The sequence below is a fragment of the Microcaecilia unicolor genome, chromosome 1 (genome assembly GCF_901765095.1).
Source record: "Microcaecilia unicolor chromosome 1, aMicUni1.1, whole genome shotgun sequence".
In the NCBI taxonomy this organism is placed as follows: Eukaryota; Metazoa; Chordata; class Amphibia; order Gymnophiona; family Siphonopidae; genus Microcaecilia; species Microcaecilia unicolor.
Genome location: NC_044031.1, coordinates 652,445,461 through 652,463,778, shown reverse-complemented (window position 1 = coordinate 652,463,778; position 18,318 = coordinate 652,445,461). Strand labels below are relative to the sequence as shown.

The 18,318-nt window shown below is 44.4% G+C and overlaps 1 protein-coding gene across 1 annotated transcript in view; it reads left to right on the top strand.

The window, feature by feature from the left end:
* LOC115461502 (T-box transcription factor TBX1-like) overlaps positions 1 to 18,318 on the top strand; it is an 83,726-nt gene that overhangs the window by 33,643 nt on the left and 31,765 nt on the right. Inside the window, exons 6-7 of the mRNA XM_030191350.1 lie at positions 3,767 to 4,094; positions 4,905 to 5,006. Of these exons, the coding sequence (XP_030047210.1) occupies positions 3,767 to 4,094; positions 4,905 to 5,006 (430 nt within the window). The remainder of the gene's footprint in view (positions 1 to 3,766; positions 4,095 to 4,904; positions 5,007 to 18,318) is intronic.

The window sequence follows — 18,318 nt, the reverse complement described above, 5'->3', positions numbered from 1 at the left end:
GGGGAGCAGCTGCTCCCCTTGCACCCCACTTAGCTATACCTGTTTTAATATGTCTTTTAATTTCTTTTTCATATCACTGGCTTAGGAGGTTAATTATTTTAAAGCAGAGGTCCACTTTGTCGGGTTACAATTTCCAAGATTCTTTTAACATTACTGTAGTTTGGGTTGGTATTAAATGGATCTATCTTGCTGTTTCTACCTATCCAGTTGATATTCTGAAGTTTTATTCTGTATTAAACTGCTATCTAAGGATGATAAGAAGTAATGGATCCTACTTTCTGGGGTATGCATACAAATGGATCCATAAAAATACAAAATATCTCATGTCAGGGTCCCCTTGCACCCCTGACGTGCCCTAAAATTTGATGCAGATAGACACATGGCCACACACACCTACACATGCACCCTGAACTCATAACCCTAAATCCTTCGAAAAGTAGATTAAAGAGGACTGGACTGACTTATAACTTCTGATTCGATTAGCAACTTGAAAGTAAAAGATTTTTTTTGATACTGGTCCTGATCAATAATAAGTATACTGGGAGTCCAGGACTGCGTGCATGATAGAGCAGGGTTGTTACAGATTATGTTTATTAAAGCATTTACTATTCTGCTTTTGGCAAAGACATCAAAGCGGTTTGCAATGTAAAATTTAAAAGTTAGAAGAGAACGTCAAAATAAAAAGGGGAAAAACCCCACATAACATAATAGAAAGCCAAAGTTAAAAAATAAAGTAAGCACATAGTACAATAGATTATCACAAATAAGAAAACACGAATTCCAACACACATGAAAACAAAGAAATAAAAATCAAATTTCAGCATAAGTGCCAGGAGTGGCAATCTGATTTGTGCCGTCTCCCACAACACATAATCAATTTTCAAATACAGAACTACAGAATTATGTCTTCAGCAGTGCTCTGAATTTCATTAGAGAATTCTATGATCTAACAGGAAGATGATTCCACAGAGATGGTGCTAGATGTGATTGTATAGGAAATCCTAGCTAAAAATTACAAAGCGGGACAAGACGTCTGTTTGTTATAACCAATGTTTGTGTAAATGAAAGAGTTGTGTCAGGTGCCATTATATTTCTATACGTGCATCATTGCCAGGTAGTGTGTGTGTGTGTGGGGGGGGGGGGGGGGGGGGGGAGACTGCCATACTCCCTGCAGAACTACAGTGCTCACAGGTACTTTAACTCACAAGTTTGCATTAGTTTTCTTAAAGGGGCACATTGGTTACCACCAATGACACACAGAATCACTTATAAAATTCTCCTCCTTGTTTTCAAAATTAAAAATTCTGGATCCCCCCTCCTTTCCTGGCACATCTCCTGACCCCATATATCTCCTTTTGTACTCTTTGCTCATCTCAACAGCACCTATTGGTCATACTGAAACTGAACACTGAAAAAACACATTGCCTCATCCTCTCCTCTGCTTATAACAAATACAAACCCACAACCTTAAACACTCCAGGACATACCCTCCCTACCTCGGACAGTTTGAAAATACTCGGCGTCACACTTGATTGCAACCTAACCCTTGAGAGCCAAGTAAACTCTGTAACAAAGAAAATGTTCTACTCAATGTGGAAGCTCAAACGATTAAAACCTTTCTTCCCAAGAGCAACTTTTCAATACCTTATACAATCAATGGTCCTAAGCCATGCAGACTATTGCAATGGAATCTACGTGGGCTGCAAAGAACAACTCATAAAAAAACTCCAGACCGCACAAAATACAGCAGCCAGGCTGATATTCAGCAAAACATGCTTCAAAAGTGCCAAACCCCTTCAAGAAAAGTTACATTGGCTCCCAATCAAAGAACGGATCATCTTCAAAATATGCACCTTAGTCCACAAAATCATATATGGCGTAGTCCCAGGATACATGATAGACCTTATAGACTTACCAATAAGAAACAAAGTCAAATCGTCAAGATCTTACCTAAACCTGCATTACCCAAATTGCAAAGGACTGAAATACAAAACAACTTACGCAGCCGGCTTCTCCTACATTAGCGCACAACTATGGAATGGGATCCCAAAAGCTGTGAAAACAATCTACGACCACTTGAACTTCAGGAAATCACTAAAAACCAACCTCTTCAAAAAGGCCTACCCCAACAACCCACCTAACCCTCTTCACCTTCCAACACAGCATGACTATGATCGAACAGGACAACATGCAATCTTCATTCCGACCCTCCACTTATACCTCATAAAATCACTATACAACTTTGTATTTGTTAACCACCGACTGGGCAAACGCCTTTGATGGTACTATGTAAGCCACATTGAGCCTGCAAATAGGTGGGAAAATGTGGGGTACAAATGCAACAAATAAATAAATAAATAAATAAACAAATAAAAATACCTGCATTTTGGTACATTAGACATGACACTACACATCACTCCATCTTTTGTAGATCCCACTCTATGGAATGCCCTGCCCCTCTATCTTAGGTCACAGATCTCCTTAATAAAGTTTAAAGCAGATCTCAAAACATTCCTTTTAGAGGACACTTTTATACTCTCCTAGATCTGCCATGAAGATAGTGCCTGCAGGTCAGTTCAGAACTACTTTCCTTCTCCTCTACCTTTAGTTATCACCCCACCTTTCCTATTAGTCAATGTAGTTCCATTTCTCTCCCTCCTATACTGTCTTTCCTCTTGCTCATATCCTCTCTCTTCTCTTCATTTCCACTAATTTTAGAATTGTAAAATGCACAAATATATTGATTGCTGTGCAGGATAGCAAGCTTTTAATAAGCTTGGAAACATGGACATGGATCTTTCACTTTGAACATTACCTACAGACACTGTTACCTACTTTTCCTGTGGGTAATTTCTTCTAACTAAAATAACACATATTCTTTTGAAAACGCAGAAGTATGCAGGTTGCTGTACTCCCGTCCTAACTGAGACCCTGGGAACAGCTTAATGTGGTTAAGGTCTGTGCATGCTTGCACCCACATGCAGGGTGAGCAGTTTTCAAAGGGTCCATTTTCATGACTAGAAGACTGCTTTTACCTGTGGGAATGGCTGTGAAAAAACTCATCCTATTATTATAGATTTTGGTCTTTATATCTTTATAAAGATTTGTGTGCATACTGCTAAGGAGACTTGTTAGAATCTGGAGAAATGGAGTTGGAGTAAAACATGATATGAGTCAGTGTTGGGGTGCTGAGCTTAGTCAGGAGTGATAAGGGTCATTGTTGGGGTACCAAGGGTTAGAGTCAAGAGCGATATGGGTTAGTGTTGGAGTGTTATTCGGGAGTGATGGGTGCTGAGGGTAATACAGGGGTGATATGGGTTGGGAATTGGACTGATAAGGACCAGTTATGGGGTGCTGAGGGTTAGTCAGAAGTGATATGGGTCAGAATTGGGAGTGATATAGATCAGTGTTGGGTTGCTGATGGTTAGAGTCAAGAGCGATGTGGGTCAGTGTTGGGGGTGTTGAGGGTCATTCAGGGTTGATATGGGTCAGGATCGACAGTGATATGGATCAGTGTTGGGGTGCAGAGGATTAGTCAGATGTGATATGAGTTGGGGTCAGAAGCAATATGGGTCAAGACGGGGAGTCCTATAGGTCAGGGTTGGGGTGCTGAAGATTAGAATCAGGGGTGATATGGTTGAGGAATGGGAGTATTGTAGGTGAGGGTTGGAAGAGATACAGGTCTAGGTTGGGGTGCTGCAGTAGAGTCACTGTGGGTTTGTGTGATTTGAATTCTCAGTTTAACTTGGATGGTTTCCTCCCCCAGTGTTCACAGCAACCAGTTTGAGCATCCTGACGTCCTCAGCAGAGGGGTACCCCATAACCTCCAGCCCTGAGTGGGGGAACAGCATGGATGCCCCCTGCTCCTTTGCGCAACCTCAGGGCTATGGACAGTATGGAGTATCTTTTCTTATGTCAGATGGTGAAGAGAGAGGATTGCCATGCTCCAGGGGAGGCAGCGTGGGCTCTTGCACGCCACGAGACGTTCAGAAGAATGTACGGGTGTCTGGTGTCAGTGTGCAGCTTGAGATGAAGACCCTCTGGGAAGAGTTTAATCGCCTAGGGACGGAAATGATTGTCACTAAAGCAGGAAGGTAATGAGACCCATCCCACCCCTTCTTCTGTACTCCGATCAGCACCGCTCCTATCTCCATCTGTATTCTTTCCGCTCTTCTTTCTACCGTCTTTTCTTTCTTCTTTCCTCACTTTCGTTCTCTTTTTCCCCCTCTTACCCTATGTTTGTGTTCTCAGATCTAATCCTTGAGGTCCAGGTTTTATGGCAGCCATAAGACACAAAATCATAGAGCAGGCGTGTAAACATATGTCATGAATGTTTGGTGTGGATCTCCTGAAAACTAGGAAAAGGAGAAGAGTGGGAATAGAATCAGGCTCTTCAAAAACAGACCAAAGATGCTCAACGTAGATATTAAAATTTAATAAAGGATGACTCAACACGGTACCATGTTTTAGCATTGAAAGTGCCTTCTTCAGGAGTCTTGGTAAACGTGTCTAACAGTCCTTATGAGAATGTCTTACCAAGACTCCTGAAGAAGACACTTTCAGTGCTGAAACATGGCACCGTGTTGAGTCATCCTTTATTACATTTTAATATCTATGTTGAGCATCTTTGGTCTGTTTTTGAAGAGCATGATTCTGTTCCCACTCTTCTCCTTTTCCTATGACTTCTCATGGGACATTGTTGCTCTTTCCACTTCTGTGGTTTCTTTGTGTTTCTCCTGAAAACTAGACACATTTGGAGACTGGTGTGGTTAGCAGTAGAAACTCTGACTTTAAATCCACACAAGTTATTGAGTTCGGGCCACACAGAGTGGTTGCAGAATCTCTCCTACACCAAAGCACACATTTCTGCTTCCCATTAACCCAACTGGGTTCTGTCTCCACAGGAGGATGTTTCCCACATTCCAGGTGAAAATTTTTGGCATGGACCCCATGGCGGATTATGCTCTGCTGATGGACTTTGTACCTCTGGATGACAAGAGATACAGGTACTAGGGGCAGGGGCCTTATGTACAACCTTGACTAGTAAACCTCTAGGGGCAGTGACCAGGGAGCGTGGTTCAATCATAGGGAACATGATTTCACAAAGGAAAATCTTGACAATGTGTCCAGATTAATTTAATATGGGCATTTATTGTCCTCTTTACCAAAATGGAGATTTCAATGATTGAAATCAAGGTGGATTTCAATCATTAATAGGTCTTGGGCAAGGAACGAGGGCATAGGCATAGCTTGTCTGCTTTGTTAGGGGGATGGGCTAAGGGGTAATGCAGTCAGATTACTGGAGAGGGAATGAATTTTCTCCCTCCTCAAGGTTGCCATGAATTAGCTTTCCTTCCCCCAACAGTCACTTGCTCTATCACAAATACACACTCATCCATACACTCTATTAGTCTATCTAATCCCCTACTCTAGTCCTGATACCTCCAACCTCAACCCTCCCACCTTTTCAGTTATAGCTGCAGGAAGATACTGCAATAAAATGAATGACAGAGTAGCCCAATGGTTAGAGTAGCAAGCTGAGAACCAGGGAAGCCTCCGTCAGCTCCCACTGCCACTCCTTGTGATCTTGGGCAAGTCATTTAACCCTCCATTGCCTCGGGAACAAACATAGCTCACTAGGGACAAGAAAATGCCACCTGTACCTGAATGTAACTCACCTTGAGCTACTGAGAGAGTCAAATATTTCCAAATCTTTGTATGTCTTGATGTTCTATTTTCATTGGGGTCAGTGGCATTCCTAGCCTGTTTGCCACCCGGGGCAGGTTGCTGCATCGCCCACTCAGCGTGTCACCCCCAAAGCACATCACCCCCCCCCCCAGTGTGTCACCCCCTAAAACGCATCACTCCCCCCCGAAGCGCATCACCAGACCTTTCCTCCCAGCAAGGAGGTGTGCGGAGCAGGCGTACGTCTGTTCGCTCTGCCGTTCCCCTTCCTTGGAACAAGAAGTGTTAGAGGGGGCAGGGGACCGGCAAAGCTGACAGCCATGCGTCTGCTCCGTGCCCTCCCTTGCTGCCTGCACCCGGGGCGGACCGCCCCCATCGCCCTGCCCTTGGTATGCTACTGATTGGGGCTGATATTCAGACCATGGGAGGTTACCGGACTGTTTTCCGCTGTCAGCGCTGTCTAGATATTCAATGCCAGGCCATTTCCAGTGACCGGCATTGAATATCTGTGTGCATTTTGGCCAGTTTAAATTTAACCGACCAAGCCAATATTCAGCACTGGCCAGTTAAGTTTAAACCAGCCAAAGATATTCCAGCTATTTTGGTGACCTAATTTGGCTGCCAAACTTAGCTGGCGATGCGCTGAATACTGGCGGATAGTCAGTTATATTGCGAGATATAACCAGCTATCCGTTAAATGCAAACCAGCAATATTCAGTGGGAGATAACAGCTATCTCCCATTGAATATTGCCAGATAGCCAGTTATGTGCCATTTAACCGACCAGGAGCCATTCCTGGTTGGTTAAATGGTTTTAAAAATCAGCTGGATTGTTTTCTTTTACATTTTGTTCTTGATATCTTTTTACATATTTTCTCTTCCCTCTGATTTCAATTTTCTTTTTCTGTTTCCCATTTTCTTCTCTGGGCCCAGGAGAGGCTCCTGGCCCTTTAAATCACCTGTCCAGGGCTAACCGGGCATTTTCAGGGGCACTTAACCTGATAGTGCTGCTGAAAATGCCCAGTTAGCACTCAAGCCAAAACCAACTGTTTTGGGGGTGTCCCAGGGGCGGAGGTGGCACTTAGCTGGTTAAGATAACTGCATAAAAGGGACCTGCAGTCCTGTCCTTATGCGGTTCTTCATTGCTGGTTAAGTACCGAATATTGCACTTAACTGGCTATGTTTTAGCCCAGATATTCAATGCTGTTGTCCAGACATGGCCCGGCATTACATAAGTAATGCCACACTGGGAAAAGACCAAGGGTCCATCGAGCCCAGCATCCTGTCCATGACAGCGGCCAATCCAGGCCAAAGGCACCTGGCAAGCTTCCCAAACGTACAAACATTCTATACATGTTATTCTTGGAATTGTGGATTTTTCCCAAGTCCATTTAGTAGTGGTTTATGGACTTGTCCTTTAGGAAACCGTTTAACCCCTTTTTAAACTCTGCTAAGCTAACCGCCTTCACCACGTTCTCCAGCAACGAATTCCAGAGTTTAATTATGCGTTGGGTGAAGAAAGATTTTCTCTGATTTGTTTTAAATTTACTACACTGTAGTTTCATCGCATGCCACCTAGTCCTAGTATTTTTAGAAAGCGTGAACAGACGCTTCACATCCACCTGTTCCATTCCACTCATTATTTTATATACCTCTATCATGTCTCTCCTCAGCCGTCTCTTCTCCAAGCTGAAAAGCCCTAGCCTCCTTAGCCTTTCTTCATAGGGAAGTCATCCCATCCCCGCTATCATTTTAGTCGCCCTTCGCTGCACCTTTTCCAATTCTACTATATCTTTCTTGAGATGCGTCGACCAGAATTGAACACATTGAATTTCTGGGTTTAACGCCAGCGACAGTCAGCATATCGGGCCCTCCCTTTTTCCTCTAGATTTTTCCACCTGGTCATCTTTCTTTTGCTAATGTCAATCTTGGGTTCCATTTCTTTTGTGTTAGTTTTTATTCTACCTTCACCCTTCCACATTTTTCTCCCTTCTGTCCTGTTTTCTCATTCACATGCTCTCCTTCTCACACATATCATTTCCTCCTCAAACACTTACTTCTCTCCCCCTATCACATATTGCTGTCTTCCTGCTTCTGTCACACATCCCTCACCTCTTTCCTCACCTTTCTTCTACCCCCTTCCTTTTATCTCTTCTCCACATCATCCTTCTTCTCTCTCTAGTCCTACAGCTCCCCACTTAGCTCTCTTTCCCCCTTTTCAACTCATGTTTCTTCCTTCTTCACCCTCCCTCTCCTCTTATAGTCTCCAATCTCTTCCCTTCACCGTCCTCTCTTCTCTTCCTTTCCTTCTCCCTCTTCTCTTACATTCCCCTTTTCTCACTTTCCCTTCTCCACCATCTCCCTCCTCTTGACTTACCCTCTCCTATCAAACTGCTCTTTCCCATTTCTTCTTTCTGTTTTTCTCTTTGTTCTCCTCCATTTTTTGTATTGCTGTCTTCTCTCCCACCTTTCTGTATACACAGCAACATGGGTTGTGGGGTCTCTGAGCGTGGGCAGTACTGCTGGTTCCATGGCCGCCTCCTTTCCTATCTGCATGCTTCTTGTTCCAAAGTGGAAGCATGCGAGTTGAGGCAGGAGAGTTCATGGGGCCAACAACATTGCATGTGCTCGGAGTCCTTGTGGCTCATGCGGCTGTGCTCACCCGTTGGCTATAATCTCATTTCCACTTCATCTTCAGCCTGTCCTCCCAGCATTTGTGAGGTAGTCCCTTCCCTCTTCCAGTGATCCCCCAAACTCAGCCATGAAGGTAGAGTGTGCTAGTGGTGGTGGTGGTGGGGAGGGTATGGTAGATTTGGTCTATCTGTTTCTGCAGTATTAGACTTACTTGGCTTCAGGTTCTTTAAAGTCATAGTCCATCAGATGGTACAGTTGACCGGTGGGTGAAACATTCATGGTAGAGATGCCAAGGGTGAAACCATCCCAAAAAGTGAGATTTACTACGCCAAGGAGTGAGACTGAAGGTCAAAGAGTGAGATTTTTCAGACAGTACATCCAGGGTATAAATCTAGAATGATTTAAGTGTAGTATTGCTTTATAAATGAATCAAGGGAGCCAGGGGTGTAGGCACGGGTGGGCCCAGGCCCACCCATTTAAGCCCAAGGCCCACCCAGGAATGGTGCACCCCGAGTCGCTCTGAGGCCCCGCGTGGCATTCCTCCTTCCCTCCCTCGCCCGACCATCAGCCCTCCTCCGCTCCTCCTCCGTTCCCCCCCCCTCAGTTCCGTCCGCCCCCCCCCCACAAATGTTTAACCTGTCCTTTTTGTTTCAGTAGCAGTGAACGACGTGAAGACACTGCTTCAAGTTCTCCCTTTCCTCTTCACGCAGTGTCCGTTCCGCCTTTACGATGATGTATTTCCTGTTTCCACGAAGGCGGGACGAACACTGCGTGAAGAGGAAAGGGAGAACTTGAAGCTTGCGAGCGTTGCAGTGCCTTCACGTCGCTCGCTGCTACTGAAAGAAAAAGGTCAGGTTCGTGTGCGCGGGAGGTGGGGGGGATGGAGAGGACTCGGAGGGCTTTTGGGGAACTGAGGGAGGGCAGGGAGACTCGCTGGCCATGGGTGGGAGGGGAGGGGGGAACAGAGAGGACTCGGAGGGCTTTTGGGGAGCTGAGGGAGGGCAGGGAGACTCGCTGGCCATGGGTGGGAGGGGAGGGGGGAACGGAGAGGACTCGGAGAGCTTTTGGGGAGCTGAGGGAGGGCAGGGAGACTCGCTGGCCATGGGTGGGAGGGGAGGGGGGAACGGAGAGGACTCAGAGGGCTTTTGGGGAACTGAGGGAGGGCAGGGAGACTCGCTGGACATGGAGAGGAGGGCGGGGGGGGGGAGAGAACAGATCGCTGGAGGGAAGGGGACAGAGGAAATTGGACATCAAGACATGAATGGATGGATGGAGGGAAGAGAGGAAATTGCTGGACATGGATGAGGAGAGGGGAGGGGAGGGCAGGGGGAGAAAATATAAGGACACAGGAGGATGGTGGACATGGTGAGTGGAAAATATCAAATAGAAAGAAGACACTGCATAAAACAGAAGACACTGGGACCAATGCGAATAGAAAAACTAAATGATCAGACAACAAAGGTAGAAAACATTTTTTAATTCAGAATTTATTAATTGGAATATGTCAGCTTTTGGAAATGTGCATCTGTGATATTTTGCATGTAAGTTTCAGTTTTTCTAGTATTGCTGCATGCTGAGTCTGACTTCTTGAGGTAACTTTCCAGTTCAGAAATTTGCCTTCATATCTGTTGTGTCATGTGTTTTTCATGTGTGATCAAGGTGCAGTATTCTGCTAGCGTGTAGTATTTGCAGCCTTTTTTGTTTTGTTTTTTTTGTTTCACTAGGTTTTGTACTGGTGTTTTAGAGCCCGGTGTAATTATAGTGTTGCCTTTCCACGCATAAGGTTGTAGCTCGTCCTGTCCTTGGAATTAGTGCTGTTATGGTTTGGTAAGGTTATAAGTGTGTTTTTGCACAAGTTTGTGTATAGTGTTTTGCAGTGGAGAATTTGTGTATTGGCCTTACTGAGGTGGCACCAAAACATCAGAAAGGGTGTAGAGCCTAAATCATGACACACTACTTCTTGAAGGATCTATATATGGTCGTTAATAAAAGGAGCTCATTGTGAACATTATCCACTCTAAAAAGGTGTTTTGTGGCTCTACATGAGAATTGTGATATGATCCCTTGTTTCATATTGTTGACGGTCTGCATTTTCCATATCAGTATATTGGTGTATTAGGGTCTGCCCAGTGTAATATTTATGGTACAGTAAGGTTCTGAGTGTGTTTTTGCACAAATTTGTGCATAGTGTTTTGCAGTTGAGTGATTGTCGCTTTGATTGATGCTTTGAGCAACCACTTTATTCTTTGACATATGATACATATCTAATATCTAAAATTATTTGACATATGATACATATCTAATATCTAAATTTAATTAAAGGTATTAATTGTCAATGGGGTGGAGCTAGGGAGAGGTGCCAGACCGTATACTGGAGGCGGAGAAGGGAGAAAAGTGCTGGACCGATTGGTATTAATTGCCTTTGGAGAAAGTCTTCAGCTAACAAAGCTTGAGGATCCTCATTAGCTAAAGTATTTATATTTTGAGGTGGAGGTATGGCGGAGCAGAGATAATTTTGTGCCCACCCACTTTAGGCTCAGGCCCACCCAAAATTGGCTGTCTGGCTATGCCACTGAAGGGAGCATTAAATTATATTGACTTTTCTTTGGAGCCTCTGAAAGAATACAAAGTGGGGAGAAATTTTGATCAATTTTTTTTAGCTGAAAGGTGTCTTCCACTCAGTAATTAAAAGTATGTACATAAGTTTCACAGCACATGTACTTGCAGTAAAGGGCAAAGGGACAGGGCAAGGGGAAGCAGTAGGCAGGAAGGTGTGCTCAGATCTCTTCCTACTGGTTGGAGCACTTGGTTTACTTTTCTAAGGCTTGCCTCTCATGAAAGCAGTGATCGAGATCAGTCCACCCATACTAAGCTCTGATGAGTGAAAAATAGGGCTCAAAAAGTGTGAGAGTGAGAAAGCTTTCAAATGCGTGTAACACACTCCTAATGAGTGAGACGGTGTCTGCATTGGTATAGGGTTCATCAAGCCCCTATGGGCTAAAGGAGCAAGAAAGATACTGAATTGAAAAAGAACCAAGATAGAGCCTTGAGAGACCCTGCATAGAAGACCATGAAGTTGAGAACTAGTTGATGACATACAGCTTGTGGTCTCCAGTGTGGCCCTATTGAGCCCCACTGGATGCTGTTGCAGTTTGGCTCTAGCAAAATAAACTCAAGCTTAACTTTTCTAAATGCAAAGCGTCTTCTTTTTTTTTTTAAGGAAGTAACTTGCCATGAGATTATTGCCCGAGTAGAGGAACTTGTGAAACTTACAGTTCAGCTAATTCATATTAGAGCTATTCACTTGAAAGTTACCTTCCTTCATGATTTTATATATTAGTGCAGAGAGCTGATCGAAAAACATCCAAAAAGTGGCAGATGGACATTTTGTTTGCCAAAACATCCAAATCGCTATTTTCAAAACCCATTTTTAAGATGGTTGTCTATGTAGTTTGTATGCAGTGCATCCAAATCGCAAGGGGGTATGTTGGGGGCGGGATATGGCCATTCACAAAACTTGGATGTTTTTCTGCCATAATGGAAAAAAACAAAAACATCCAGAGCTAAAAGTTACAGTTTGGTCTAGACCTGTTTCAATCATGACTAAGTCATACAGAGGTGCCCTAGATGACCAAATGACTACTGGAGGTAATAAGGCATGACCCCCCCTTACTCCTCCAGTGGTCAATGACCCCCTCCTATTCCCCACCCCAAAGATGTGAAAGAAACAGTACATACCAGCCTTTATGACAACTTCAGATGTTATGGCCGATTTCTATTAGAGCAGCAAGCCAGGGTTGCCATATAAAAAAAAAAATTCCGACCCAAAACAGCCCAAAAACCGCACACACTCCACCCCCGACGTCATCACCCCCGCCCCTTCCGTCATCACCCCACCCCCGCCGTCATCACCCCCGCCCCACCGTCATCGCCCCGCCCAATACGTCGGCAAACCCCACCCAAAACGTCATAAAACCCCGCCTCTGTCACCATTAGCCCCACCCCCGCCGGCCGAAAAACCGCCCCAAAACCCGCCCCAAAAAAACAAAACCAGCCCAAAAAACCGCAACCCGCCGCGGGCAAAAGTTTCCCGCCACGGGTTGCAGAAAAACCGCCCATCTGGCAACCCTGCAGCAAGCAGGTTCCTAGAATAGCCTAGTGGTTGGTGCAGTTTCCTAGCAACAAGTGTTCTGTGTTGTGATGTGTTGTGTGATATATGATGTCATCAGCTGTATCCATTTGTGCTGAAGCAGTAAATTCTGAAAGGCCATTTCACAGGGGGTGGAGATTATTACTGAGCTTTTCATCCCCAGATAAACAGTGCTTTCTGTGCAGAAGTTGATTTCCAGATGTTTCTTGGTTGGTATCGCAGGAGATGAAGGTTTAGGAGTAACCCAAATTGCTCTAACTGCAGCTTCTAGTAGTCCATGAGAAGGAGGTAGTCTTGCTTCTTTCAACAACTACTGCAGTGTTTTCAAAACTGTTAGTAGATATGACCCCATTTGAGCCCTTCAAAACTACCAGAACAACCTTCAGCCATTCTTTCAGAATGTTTAAGAAATGGCAAAAGAATTACTCACCAGCTATAAGCTGCAGAATCCAACAAGGAAAGGTACATTTGTAATTACACCTCCCTGTGGTGTCCTGGGTTTTTGTCCCACTAGTGGAGCCCTGTTCTGATACCCTGCCCCAAGCCTTCTCCACCATAGTCTTACTCCACTGAGATGCATTATTGTACCAATAACTTGGGGGGGGGGGGGGGGGCAAGGCAGGAGCTCCAGAGGGACAGTTTTGCATCTTCTATGCAGATGTGCAGGGAGGCATAGGCTACAGGACAAGTTGGATCACAGGAGCCATTGCCATACCAAATTTTTGCCTTAATAGCATTAGCAACCAAGGATATGGAGGGCAGAAACAGAGCTTGGTTTGTTTTACCCTCTCACAGAAAACAATGTTCCACTGTCCTTACAGGAAGGGTTCCAATCTGCAAGCATTGTACAACATTTCCATGGGAAGGACATGGCCCACAGTCTCTACAGAGCACCTGCATAGGATGAGGGGCCCACACGGCATGACCTAATGAGGCTCCAGCATAGCCTATAAGCAAAGCACTGGCACGCAGGCATTTAAAGAGGGCTGGATCCTGCCTCCCTCGGCCTCCTATTGGTCCAATTGCACCAATAGAAGGGCAAACAGAGCAAGAGAAAACCGTCCAACCTGTGGCCATGGCGGTGAAAAACTGCCCAATTAGCTGTAGGGTTACCTTATGGCTCCAGAAAAAGGAGGACGGATTGAGCCAGCCGGGTTTTACTTCCATTGCAATGGAAGTAAAACCCGGCTGGCTCAATTACTTCCATTGAAAGCAATGGAAGTAAAACCCGGCTGGCTCAATCCGTCCTCCTTTTTCTGGAGCCATATGGTAACCCTAATTAGCTGCAACCCGTGACTTTCAAAAAATCTCATGGGGGGGGCATGGGAAACCGCCCAATTTTGCAGTACAACCGCAGAACTGGCAACTTTGACCCTGGCATGCACATCTTACAACCTTATTTCCTGCAGGAGAAGTCTAGATGTAAGCCACCTCCTGAGTGGTAGCCCTGGAAAGCTGCTGATTGGCTGATACTTTATTGCTCTTAGGCCCAGCTGTTCTGTTAGTATTATTTATTCCTCACCCCTACCAGGTTATACACTCCAAAAGGTGGCTCTGTAAAAGTGATTTTGTACTTGCCTTAAAAATTTCAACAGGACCCACTAACGATCCCACGGATAATATTGATATTGTCGAGACCCTAGGGTTCAGCTTCACTCAGGAGCTGAGAGACCTCTAGTGGCTCTACTGAAATATTTTGACTTTGACTTGAAAATACCCCCACAGCTTCTGGAACAAGGGACTGGTTCTCCTGACTAGTGATTGACAAAGGTGGGAAGAGACACCTCTTGGAGGGAAACTGTACTGGTATAAAACCCAGCACAGTTTCAATTCCTTTGTATTTGTTCCTCCTTCCCTGGGTTTTGCACCACTGTTGTAAAGGGAAGAGGTTTTCTGGTTAACATAGCCACTGTACTTGATGAGTAAAGGAACAGGGAGCAGTACCAGAGCCACTTAAGCTGCTGCATTTGCACTAGGTCAGTGTTTCCCAGACCTGGTCCTGGAGGCTTCTCAGCCGGTCAGGTTTTCAGGATATTCATAATGAATATTCATGAGAGAGATTGGCATGCAGAAGTGCATGCAAATCTCTCTCATGAATATTCATTATGGATATCCTGAAAACCTGACTGGCTGAGGTGCCTCCAGGAGCAGACGACTGTGATCCACTATGTAACAGGAAGCCAAACAAAGGAGTAGTGTGACCAGCAAGGCAACTTCAGGAACAATAGGACCACGGAGTAATGGAAGAAAACACGTTATTTACAATGCCCGACATGGCACCGTGTATCCTGTTCAGCAGTGATCACGGATTTCCAGCGTTTTTCTCTGCACAGCACTAAGCTTCATTTTCAAGACAGCAAGTATTCAACAGACTCAAGTCCATTTATCCATATTAGGTACTTTCTCTACACAAAGGCCCCTGAGGCAGGCACTTGGCAGAAACACGGTGCCATGCCGGGCATTATAAATAAAGATTTTTCTTCCATTACTCTGTCGTCCTGTTGTTACTGAAGTTGCCTTGCTGGTCACACTACTCCTTTGCTTGGCTTCCTGAGGTGCAGCCAGGACCAGGTTGGGAACCACTGCACTAGGTGGTAAGTGGAATGGGGAACCAGCTCTTCACCACATCCTTCCAAGGAGAAGGAGGGAGACGTGCTGAAATATCAAGCCCAAGGAACAGGAGGGGGACTAAAGGAGAGTCCCTAGATATCTACAAGTATAAAGGAGCCCAGTAGCAGAATCCGATCTGTTGAAGGTACAGTTAAGGACATTGTGATTAGGCTCAACCAGCACTGAAGGAACTGAATGGATACTAACAGAGAAGCTTCCGTTTATGGAAGGGGCCTCTCCAGAGAGGCTAAGCTTTAAAAGGACTTGTTATCAGGAACATCTACTCAAGACTGTAAGTATTGGAAATAACTTTATTTTACCTGTGCCTGTAAATAGTTGCTAATGAGCATTTGTCTCTTTGCCTGAAGTATCCAAATTCAGTAAACCCTTTGGTTCAGAATTTACATTCTGGCCTAGAGTGACGTAATGAGTGAAAGAGGAATGTGGAGTGAGTGGATGTATTGTTCCAAGGCCTCTTAGTGAAAGCTGGTTCCAGCATTTGAGATAATGCAGACTATAAACATTTGTAAATAAATAAATACAAATCCACAATTCCAGGAATAACATGTATAGAATATTTGTACGTTTGGGAAGCTCACCAGGTGCCCTTGGCCTGGATTGGCCGCTGTCATGGACAGGATGCTGGGCTCGATGGACCCTTGGTCTTTTCCCAGTGTGGCATTACTTATGTGTTTATATAAAATATAATATTTTACTAAAAGTAATTTTCCCCAGCTACTCTAAATTGGAGTAGAGGTGTGGCCTAATGGTTAGGGTTACCATATGGCTCCAGAAAAAGGAGGACACATTAATCCAGTCCGGGTTTTGCTTCCATTGAAAGCAATGGAAGTAAAACCCAGACTGGTTTAATCTGTCCTCCTTTTTCTGGAGCCATATGGTAACCCTACTAATGGTTAGTGCAGCGGGTTGCCAGGTTCAATTAGCTCTGTGCGACCCTGGGCAAGTCACTTAGCCCTCCATTGCTCCAGGTACAATATATAACTTAGATTGTGAGCCCATTAGAGACAATGCAAAGTGCCTGTAATAGAAATTGTAAACCACATAGACCAGAGCTGCCAAGGGGGTCAGCCTTCCGAGCAGGAGATTTAGGGCCTGCCCATAGCTCTGCTCAACCTGCTCATAGCTCCGCCCAACCCACCCATAACTCCTCCCAGAACCGCCCACGGCTCTGCCTAGCCTGCCCAGATCCACCCACAGCTCGCCCCGGCACACTATGATTTGCAGCTAGGAGCACCAGCCTTCCTTTCCAGCGACAGCAGGAGATGCCTTCATCAAACATCATCTCCTGCTGTCGCGAGACCAGCAGTAGCAGGAGATGACATTTAATGAATGCATTTCCTGCTGTCACTGGAAATGGAGGCTGTTCAGTGGGAGATCCCGGTTCCCGGTTCCCCTTTGACCTGCAAAAGCGGGAGACTTGGCAGGTCTGCATAGTTGCCTCAGGGATCACTTGCAGTATATCAAGTGCTGAAAGTAAAATAAATAAATTAATCTTCTTTATTCTTTATGCCCAGGCTGTGAGCCAAGTATTGAAGTCAGCTGTAAGGTGGTGGAGTCTCTCCATTGCTTTGTACAGGCAAACCTATGATCTTTGCCTGCGGCTAAGATCATTCCTTAATTCTGAAATTTCCTCTGTGTAATAAAAGTGAAATTTAAAGATTGTTTTTCAACTCTTCCATGACAGACCAGTGCACTCAGGGTCTGTATTTTTGAAAATGATCGCTTAACTTTGATTGTGTGAAAATAAGTTGGAATGTAGAAGATAAGACACAGCTCTAATTAATTTATGTGAAGGGAGAGGTAGAGCCTGTTTTCAAGTTCAGACTGGCCACCTGGACTGGGAAACATGTGACCACATTCCCACAGTATGGCTTGTTTACCTAAACAGAGAAATTCTCAAGCATTCTGTAATTTTCCTTAGCTCTGAACAAGTTCTAAACCTAATAAAAAAAGGGGAGCTTCTGGCAGTGAAATGGGAAGCTCATCTATGGGTGGACGCACCGCGTAGAACCAGACTCCTTGTCAAAGAAGCTCCTGGCTTTTGCTGTGAACAGGCCCCCCCCCCCAAGCTGATGATAAGAGTCTGGAAGATGTAAGGACCAGTGATGATTGTTTATAGTGTATTGCTTCTTTTCCTGGTCTAGGAACTCCTAGTGATGTAATGATTGTTTATAGATAGGTGTTGTTTAATTATAGATAGATCTTTTCAGTTATATAGCTAATCATTGTATATATCTTAATCACTGTGTATTTTAGAACCTCTAATAAAGGTCTCATTTACCTAATACGAATCCAAAAGAATCCACAGTAATTACTGAGTAATCTGTGTCAGTAAAGCAGGATATAAATGGCAGAACACTCTCTAAGGCTCTGACTCCATTGCCAGTCACTTCATTGGTCCACACATAGATTATAAAATTCAGCTCAGAGTTATTTTTTCCTTCTCTGATAGTACTAAGAATTTGGTTTACATTTCAGCTAGTTGAGGATCATAAGTACATAAGTATTGCCATATTGGGAAAGACCAAAGGTCCATCGAGCCCAGCATCCTGTTTCCAACAGTGGCCAATCCAGGTTACAAATACTCAGCAAGATTCCAAAAATGTACAAAACATTTTATACTGCTTATCCCAGAAATAGTGGATTTTCCCCAAGTTCATTTAATAACGGTCTATGGACTTTTCCTTTAGGAAGCCGTCCAAACCTTTTTAAAACTCCGCTAAGCCTTTACCACATTCTCTGGCAACGAATTCCAGAGTTTAATTACACGTTGAGTGAAGAAACATTTTCTCCGATTCATTTTAAATTTACTACATTGTAGCTTCATCGCATGTCCCCTAGTCCTAGTATTTTTGGAAAGCGTGAACAGACGCTTCACATCTACCCGTTCAACTCCACTCATTATTTTATAGACCTCTATTATATCTCCCCTCAGCCGCCTTTTCTCCAAGCTGAAGAGCCCTAGCTGCTTTAGCCTTTCCACATAGGGAAGTCGTCCCATCCCCTTTAATATTTTCGTCGCCCTTCTCTGCACCTTTTCTAATTCCGTTAGATATTTAAACATGTTGTTTTTCTCCAACTGTTTCTCCAGATAAATGCCTTTGTTGGTAGAGTCCCCCAGCAAAATAATTTTTTCTTTCTTTCTGAATGTTTTGACAGTGATATTAGGTAAAAAAAAAATATATATACAATGGACATCTTAATTTCTTTTACTATTTC